Here is a 9,588-nt window from a genome sequence, read left to right as displayed (position 1 = left end):
GCATGTGTGGGCTCTAACTCTACTTTTAATACAATTTGTAATTTAATCGATAATTGACTATAGCAAATTCAGAAAAGAGATAACAGACCTATGCAGTACAGATGGTGCCATGTCTACTACGAATAACAGTGTCTCTGGGAATCCACTGCCAGAAGATTAAGAACAATCACTAACCTTACTGCATGCAGAGCCAAATGTAAAACCCACCCCTTCATCCAGACAGTCCCACAAGAGAGCTGAATTTTCATAGATTCATTCATAAAAACAAAACAAAAGCCTAAGCCCATTTCTTGTTGTCAGGGAAGGAGAGGAGATTCAGAGAGCCGATTATTTTAATGGGAGGTGCTCAGATACCATGGTGATGAGCCCTGGATAGATAGATGAGTATGCATGGTGATGGTATATATGGCAATAACAGATAGCTAGATAGGGATATTATTTACCTTTTCTTGCAGATTATATGTATTTATATTTATGATGTGTGCTAATCAGTTCAGATAAAAGGAATTTATAGTAACTGCTCCTTAGTCCAAACCTCAAACCAAATCTGAATTAAAAAAAATTGTGTAGATTAAAAGTTTAAGAAGATTTAAAAATATCCCACAATATTTTGAAATGGTCAAACAAGGGAGGGAACCCCCCCCCAGCATATATATGATAGCCAAGGCATTATGCATTGACCTACCCATTCAATTCTAGACTTATATGTTATAATTAAGCCTGTCAGGAACCTTTGGGGAATTCTGAGGCATTATTCCGAATATATTCGACCCTCCCACCTCTGTCTCATATTCTGTGGAGAGTCTGAATTATTTTTTAAAGCAAATACAATCAAACAGTTATGAAAACACAAATATACTAGAGGCATATCATGCTCAGATGAACCATGTGCACAGGAACTCAATGTGCATGGTTCTCTCCCACCCAACAGCAATTCCCCCCTTCCCAGGACTCATGGAGGGCTTTCCAGGGCTCTGGGGATCTGTGATTGGGGATCAGGCAGCAATGGGGCAGAAAGACTGGAGCTGTGAGATGCATGTCCCCACCACATCCAGCTGTATTAACTTTCATGCTGAGCTCTCTGCGTTGGGGAACCCCTTCACAATAGGGTTCTAGGGATAGATGCTGACTGGGGGAGTCACTGGCAGCACTGACAAAGACCTGGAGTGGAGTCACAGATGGCCCCCCAAAAGATGCAGGGACACAATGGCCCCTTGCCTCTGAGAGATCCCTGAGATCTGCATGGAACTCGGGGAGCCTTCAGGACATATGGGCCAGGTCCCTAGTCTCTTCCCCAAAGCAGAATTCAGTGGCAATTTCCTGAGAAGAGAGTCACAGAGCTTCCTGGCCCCAATGAAGAAAAGCCGAGATTCAGAGCAGGCTCTAAAGATAGCACCCCAGTACTACACAGCACACTCCGCATTTCCTCAGCAGCTATTCACCAGGAAGATTGCTCAGGACAGTTGGGGCCCTTCCACAGCCTTCTTTGGTAAGTAGGATGAGTCCTGTGGCTAGTAGGCATCTGGTCAACTCTCCAAGCCTGATGTGGGAGTGGAGGTGGTGCATGGCTGGGTGTGAGTCGGAGAGTGGGACAGAGAGAGAGAATGACTGGTTACATTAGAAAAGAGAACTATGCTCTTGAGCTGGTGTCACAGGGTGCCTTCACCATTACCCCGTGTACTCAGCTGCCTGGCCAGTTTGTGTGGCCTCATGGCCACAAACACCTCCCCCCACCCCGTGTTGTTATCTGTCACCAAAGTGTGTAGCGATTCCCTTCTTACACAGTAACAATGTAATGCAGGCTTGCAGCAAGGGGAGGCTTCCATGCCACCGTCACTCCTTTGCCCAAGCTCCCCCTCTGAGCTTCCTCTTCCTTCCACTTGTATCCTCCCAGTTACCCCATTAGCACCACACAGGTGCTTACAATCCCCCCCCCACAGAAGTTCATAATTGCCTCCCGCTGGGCCTGCAGCTTCTTAAGGCTGCAGCAATGTCCATGACCAGGGTGCTGCTGAAAGGGCCCTGTCCCAGCTGGGGACAGAATCTGAGGAGAAAACAGGAAGAAAGGAGAAGCAGCAAATGCAGGGGAGGAGGTAGAGTAGACACTTCAGGGTGTGAGAGAGATGGACCCAAAGGGCTGGCAGGATGAAGAAGGAAAAGAGGAGTCACATCCTGAAGGCAATGTAAGAAGGGAGACTCAGTAATGGTGCCTGAGATCGGAAAGGAAAATCTGGAAAAGGGGAGTGGAGCCAGATGAAGAAGATAAAATAAAAGCACAAAAGATGAAGCAACTGGTATTTTTTAACTATACCGGCTGAGTTAAAGCAGTGCCCCCTCTTACCCAGGACCAGTGAAGTCACCAAAAGAACCCCAACGTGGTATTGCACCTTTGGCTATAAGGAGTCGGTGCTCCAAATAGAGACTGAGGTTGTAGTTCCTCACAGTTCCTCAAACTTCTTCCCTCTTCTTACCAGCATCACCTCTGTCATACCTGGCCAGAGTCTGAGCGAAATGTTTTCACTCAGGTTCCAGGGTCTCCTCAAACACTGCCTTTGTCTGATGAGAAAAGTTATCGTCAGCCTGTTAATGGCAGAGCTTCCCATATAGCATCTCATGATCCATGATACCTCCTAGACGTTGCAGAAGTATAATTGTCACAACTGTTGGTAAGATGACAAATGTTAGATATAATGAGTGGGCCAACTGACTTGCCCCTCCACTTATGGAAGTTGTCTACATAAAATTGTATTATTTACTGGCAATTAGATTGTACCTTTCTTTAACACGTATTTCACAGACTGAGTTGAGGGAATTATCACACAATGTTACCAGTGCTGTAACAGCTTGGCATTCTTGCTACATTTCTCACAGCCTCATCCACTTTTACATATTGTGTTTGAAATACTGAAATGACCAAGAGAAAAGAAATATCTTGTCAAGGAGGGCCAGCAAGTCGACATGTTGTCTGATGCACAAGAAAAAGCAACCATTTGACAGGGTAATCTATTTAATGGCTGGGATGTATTTTTAATGTTTGGTTCTGCAGCATGTCGGCTTATTCTGTTTCCACAATTTGCCTTCTGGAGTATTCTGAAATTTATTTTGCTGGGGTACTCAGAAAGAATTGAGACATCAGATTTTTAGGCCATGAAATGGGAAATATGGATTCAGAAATGAGAATATTTTGATATTCCTATTTTTAATCAATGCAAATGCTTGGTCTTCTGCTTCAAGCTAACATTACCAAGAAAATGGAGCCAAGACTTTAAAATTTTAATAGCTGCAGAGACAGTGCTCCAACACCCCAACTTCATTGGAAGAACAAAATCTCCATCTTCATATGTGTGAGCAATTCAGTTTAGTTGGGAACTAAAATTCTAAAAGACTAAAGGTGAAATCCTGGCCCCATTGAAGTTGATGAAAAAACTCTTTTTGACTTCTGTGGAGGCAGAACTTCACCCTAAGTTTATGCATTTTACAAGAACTAGAAATGTTACGGAAGGGGTATGTGTGAGAGAGACACAGAGAGGTTGTATTTGAGGGTCAACATACCTACCTCTATTTATTATTTCTCATGTCCTTTCCACCCTTTGGTTCATTGTTCTCCAGGTCTCACTGGCAAATTGTATTTACATGACAAGTACAGGCTGCTGGAGGTACAGCGCTCTACAGTGCACTACGGTCTGTTTGAAAAGTTGAAGCTGGTTGATTGCTGAGTCAGCTGTACACACTCCCCCTCACCTTCCCTGAAGCCCCAAACACATCAGGCATTGGAAGGCTGGGCACCATCTTTCACAATGGAATTGGAAGGTCCAGCTCCTCCAGCATCAGCCGTTTGGGATGAATATTTAGCTAAGTGGGAATGAAGACTTGGAAAGGAAAGAAAAAAAAATAAAAGGAAAGTTTGTATGTGACTCTGAGATTCTAAACCACATGTACACACACACACACACACACATGCACCAACATAAACACAGGGTGCATGCACATACATATAAACATATTTGACTCCTTCTCCTTCTGCCTTCACATTGAGGCTGCAAACAAGACCTGCCCTTTTTTCCTCCAGAACCTATAGGGAACTGTATCCTTCCTATCTCTTGCTACAGTGTAATCATTGCCAAACCCTCTAGCTTCCCCTGAACAATTTCTCCAGTGTCGTTTCAGCAGTCAGTGGCTTACTGAAAACTGAATAGGTGGGAACAACGTAGAGCAAAGTGAATTTAACATCCAAATAAACAATCCAGGGGCGGCTGAATTTCCACCAACATGCCAGAGCATCCAGGGACCTCACAGTAGAGTTTTGATGTAGCTTAAGAACATAAGAATGGCCTGGGAGAGACCAATGGTTGATGTAGCCTGGTAGCCTGTCTTCCAACAGTATGTGGTGTCAGATTCTTCAAAGGGGATTAACAGGGCAATTATTGAGTCCACTCCCAACTTCTGCCAGTCAGAGGTTTATGGACACCCAGAGTATGGGGTTACATCCTTCACAATTTTGGCAATTAGTCACTGAGGGACCTATCCTGCATGAATTTATATAATTCTTTTTTTAATGCAGTTATACTTTTAGCCTTCACAATGTCCTCTGGCAATGAGTTCCACAGGCTGACTGTGTGTTGTGCAAAAAAAGTGCTTCCTTCTGTTTGTTTTAAACCTGCTGCCTATTAATTTAATTGGGTGACCCTGGATTCTTGTATTATGTGAGGGGTAAATAACACTTCCTTATTCACTTTCTCTACACCGTTCATGATTTTATAGACCTCTATCATATCCACCCTTAGTAATCTCATTTCTAAAATGAACAATCCCTATTTTTTTAATCTCTCATTTGACAGCTTTTCCATACCCCCAATCAGTTTTGTTGCCCTTCTCTGTACTTTTCCCAATTCTAAAATATCATTTTTAGATGGGGCAAACAGAATTGCATGCTGTATTTCAGGTGTGGGCATATCATAGATTTATATAGCAGCATTATGATATTTTCTGTTTTATTATCTATCCCTTTCTAATTGGATCCTAACACTGTGTTAGCCTTTATGACTGCTGCTGCATATTGATTGGATGTTTTCAGAGAACTATCCACAATGACTCCTAGCTCTCTTTCTTGAGTAGTAACAGCTAATTTAGACCCCATCATTTTGTATATATAGTTGGGATTATGTTTTCCAGTGTGTATTACTTTGCATTTATCAACACTGAATTTCATCTGCCATTTTGTTGCCCAGTCAGCCAGTTCTGTGAGAGCCCTTTGTAACTCTTTGCAGTCAGCTTAGGACTTAACTATCTTGAATAATTTTGTATCATCTGCACACTTTCCCACCTCACTGTTTACCCCCTTTTCCAGATCACTTATGAATATGTTGAACAGCACCGGTCTCAGTGCTGATTCTTCAGGGTGACCCTGCTATTTATGTCTCTCCACTGTGAAAACTGGCCATTTCTTCCTACCCTTTGTTCCTATCCCAAGCCTGCCTAGTTTGCTTCAGAGCCTTTGGTGAGGGATCTTTTCAAAGGTTTTCTGAAAGTCCAAGTATGCAGTATCAACTGGATCCCCCATGACCATATGTTTGTTTATCTCCTGAAAGAATTCTAATAGGTTGGTGAGGCATGATTTCCCTTGGCAAAAAGCCATGTTGACTCTTCCCCAACATATCTTGTTCATCTGTGTCTGATAATTGGTGTGCAGTACATGGTGCTTTGTCTATATTCTGATCCGATTAGTTAATAAGACAAGTTACCAGATAAAGAAATATGGGTGTATCTCCTATCTTTAATAGAAGTACAATTTACTCAGTTAACTCACAGGCTTTACGAATACTATAGATGGTTACTGCAGATTTCCCCTTCAGACACCTCAAATCCACAACTGTCAAACAATCACCCTCATGCCCTACACTGTAATGGGAGCCCAGGTGTGTATCACTTTCTGTCTTGCATCCTTATCCTGAACATAAAACAAGTGTCCTCCTTAAGCACTGAGGCTGCTGTTCAAAATCTCAGGCTGGCTAATGAGCATTGGCAGATTTGTCTATAATAAATATGCACTGGTAACATGCAATCAATTGGCACACCCAGAGTGAACGCACCTGAAACACAGTGCAGTCCAGATATAGGGCCAAATTCTGCCTCCCTCATGAAGCAACTTCTGATCTACTCACATTCTGTGGGGTTGTGCAGCAATGCTGAATTTGGCCTGTGCATTTATTTTTCACTTCATGCAGCCAAAATAAAATGGAGTGCAAATGGATAATAACCCTAGATTCCACAGGAACTGCACAGCCAAGTAGACTGGTAATATTAGAAGAAACCAAGTGCCCCATAGTGAAAATATATATACAAAAATACACTACCCACTTCCTTTGGGATCTCATATGATCTGAAAGGTGTGAGTGACTGTTGACTCTTCTGCTCCCTTTTATGGAGTTCCCAAGACAAACCAGGAAGTTGTTCTGTTATTGGCATCTTTAATTGGGTCTTCATCAAACACCCACCATATCTTAGCTCAGTAGGGTACCTTGCTTGTGCCACTCAATTAGATTCCTGTCAGTTTCTCCTTCCTGTTATGATGTAAGTCCCTTTTCGTTGCCACTGAGTTCCATTAAGTTCAGTGGAGAACTCTTCTGGTTTGAGGACTGCAAACTTCAGGATTCCAACTCACAGATAATTGACAAGCCTTTTTCATAAGGCTTTTTTGGGGGAGGGATAGCTCAGTGGTTTGAGCATTGGCCTGCTAAACCCAGGGTTGTGAGTTTAACCCTTGAGGGGGCCATTTAGGGATCTGGGGCAAAAATTGGGGATTGGTCCTGCTTTGAGCAGGAAGTAGGACTAGATGATCTTCTGAGGTCCCTTCCAACCCTGATATTCTATGATAAACTGCCTGAGTCAAAGAGGTTGATGCCAATTCAGGTATGTGATTTGGTTTAACTCTTAATTCACCAGTTACATAATACACTGGCAACCACATACAAAATAATCAAAGGTCATAATAATTTTTGAAATCCTTTCCTGTCACACTTTTTCCTGGGATAAACAATGAACCACTAACATTGACTTTGTTTGTTATTTAAGACTCAGATGTCCAAGGAAAAGCAAGGATGTTGAAGGAGATCCAAATAGTGCTCTGTTTCTTTTTTGTCTTTGTCTTTGCCATTTTGTATGAAATCACCCTGCAGTCTGGCTGCGTCTTACCATGCATGCCTATTTCTAAGCAATTCCTGACGCAAGAGGATGTTATGAGCCAGAGGAGAAGCATCATCTTTGTGGAGACCACAGATCGCCTTGAGCCTCCTCCGTTGGTTTCATGTTCTGTGGAATCTGCTGCCAGGATCTACCATGACAGACCTGTTGTTTTCTTCATGAAAGGGCTGAACAATAGCACATGGCTGGATTCAAATTCCACTTACGTAGCCTTCTCACTTTTATCTGCTATGAAGAATGTCTTCATTTTTCCTTTCCAGATGGAAACTTTGTTCCAGGAGACTCCTCTGCTGCCATGGTATCATAAGGTGAGAGGAAATGTTTTTGAACAAGATTTAAAGTAGAGGTGGTAGAAAATTAAAAGAACATTTTTGCACATTGTTTTGAAGTTCTAAAGCTGTTCTTGTTTTGTTGCATTCAATATGGATCCCTGTTTCATGAAGATTTGCCATGCATTAGTCAAAATATTTATAGAAATTGTTATGGACATTTTCCATTTCTTGATGACAGGAGTTATTGCAAATGGAACATGTCAGTAATGATTTTGATAACCATATTTTATCAAAATGGTTAATCAACATCTTTTTTTAAAAGGCAATTTTTTTATAAAGAAGTTGTATTTGAAAAATTTTAGTCAGCATAAATTTAAAGTAAGCATTTACTGTTTGGGAAAAATGATTTCAGTGCTTGTTAAAGGTGTCAGACACAGCAATGAAAATGTCGGGGGACAAGCTCTAGAAGTGAGAGGGTCATTCAGAGGTCAATTTGGGGGCGGGAAAGGCAGTGATGGTCTTCCAAGCTCCACCCACACCTCTCAGAACTGTTGTTCAGGGAGTTCACACCCTTTTGGGTTTTTGTTCTGAGTCCTTTGAGTCCTGTCTGAAAACTCAGGCAGGCATCACTGCATTAGTTTGCACTTGCTTCATGTTTTCATGGGTCTGTTGGCAACCATTACAGTCAAGGACTTCTTTATTTTATTTTTAAATGAAAGTGGAGAGTCTGGAGAATAATCAGGCAGTTGGCTGCTATACTGCTACACCAGTCCTCTGTGCACCAGCATAACCAAGGCCTGAATTTCTCTCTTACTTTTTATCCTCTTTAGAGATTGCCAGGAAAGGTGAGTTCCAAAGCCCACTGAAGTCAATGACAATCTTTCAATTGATTCCCATGGGCTTGGTATCAGACAGTGAGTGTGTAAATTGAGATGGGACAAGGTTGTTTTTGTGGAAATTACAGTTCATGATTCATATTCTCATTATTTCGTAATTCTTGCATGTTTCCTTGGAGTTTACTGCACCTTGGAAACACTTGTAGAATCAGGTTGAACAAAACCTACATCTGCTTTTGCCTTTTTCCAGCAAAGTTTCATAGCTGAAAAAGAAAATCAGCCATTACTTTTAAAGGGATTAAAGTAAGGATAGACACTGAAAGTTTTATAGAATATATAGCTAATGGGATCAGGTGTTTCGAAGTGGAGTCCATTGCATCTTTATGATCCCTTTCCAACTCTGCAGGTAAACGCAACCCAAGAAAAGCACTGGGTTCATATCAGCTCTGATGCCAGCAGACTTGCACTCATCTGGAAATACGGTGGGATCTACATGGACACAGATGTCATTTCCATCAGGCCTATTCCAGTGACAAACTTCCTGGCAGCCCAGGCTTCCCAGTTCTCCAGCAATGGGATTTTTGGCTTTCCTCACCATCACTGGTTCATTTGGGATTGCATGAAAGATTTTGTTCAAAACTACAATGGACGCATTTGGGGAAACCAAGGTCCCCTCTTAATGACGAGGAGGCTGCAAGCCTTGTGCAACCTGACCAATTTTCATAATGTGGAGGATCAGAGCTGTCAGAACATTTCCTTCTTACATCCTCAGCATTTCTACCCCATCCCGTACCCAGCATGGAGGCAGTACTACAGGGTCTGGGATACAAGCCCTGACTTCAATGGCTCCTATGCTTTGCACCTGTGGAACTTCATGAACAAGGAACACAAGACTGTGGTTGCAGGAAGTAACACATTAGTGGAAAATCTGTACAAAACATACTGCCCCACCACTTATAAGGCACTTATTCAAGGCACAGGAGGCAGTGGTCATATGCAACGAAATAAGACTGAATGACTGGATCTAGCAGAACGAGGTGTCCTTTCCAGCCCTGATAGTCCTGTGACTAAAATAAACTGCACAATGTGACTCAGCCATTTTCTGTCTGCAGACCACTTTGTAGGAGAGAACCTCTAAGAAACCACCTCTTCTACCAAGTTTTCCCAGGACCTAATGAAATGTGTAGGAAGGTGGGGGTGTAAATATCATGTCATCACCCATTATAAGTATGTTTTGTCCTTTAGGATAAAATTTTCCAAAGTATCTAAGTGATCTAGGA

The 9,588-nt window shown here is 42.2% G+C and overlaps 1 protein-coding gene across 1 annotated transcript; it reads left to right on the top strand.

The window, feature by feature from the left end:
* Positions 1–1,353: 1,353 nt before the first annotated feature.
* LOC119861718 (alpha-1,4-N-acetylglucosaminyltransferase-like) lies at positions 1,354–9,326 on the top strand. The gene is made up of 3 exons (XM_038417182.2): positions 1,354–1,489; positions 7,072–7,508; positions 8,715–9,326. Exons 1-3 carry the CDS (start codon positions 1,354–1,356, stop codon positions 9,324–9,326), a joined length of 1,185 nt encoding a protein of 394 aa, XP_038273110.2.
* The last annotated feature ends 262 nt before the right edge of the window (positions 9,327–9,588 follow it).

Source organism: Dermochelys coriacea, chromosome 9 (assembly GCF_009764565.3).
Source record: "Dermochelys coriacea isolate rDerCor1 chromosome 9, rDerCor1.pri.v4, whole genome shotgun sequence".
Classification (NCBI taxonomy): Eukaryota; Metazoa; Chordata; order Testudines; family Dermochelyidae; genus Dermochelys; species Dermochelys coriacea.
Note: the sequence above shows the minus strand (reverse complement) of the source record. Positions and strands in the feature narration are given on the sequence as shown.

Coding starts and splice junctions, on each gene's coding strand:
- LOC119861718 (XM_038417182.2), top strand. CDS start 1,354: ATGAAGAAAAGCCGAGATTCAGAGCAGGCTCTAAAGATAGCACCCCAG. Junction 1,490..7,071: donor CCCTTCCACAGCCTTCTTTG/GTAAGTAGGATG, acceptor TTGTTATTTAAG/ACTCAGATGTCCAAGGAAAA. Junction 7,509..8,714: donor TGCTGCCATGGTATCATAAG/GTGAGAGGAAAT, acceptor CCAACTCTGCAG/GTAAACGCAACCCAAGAAAA.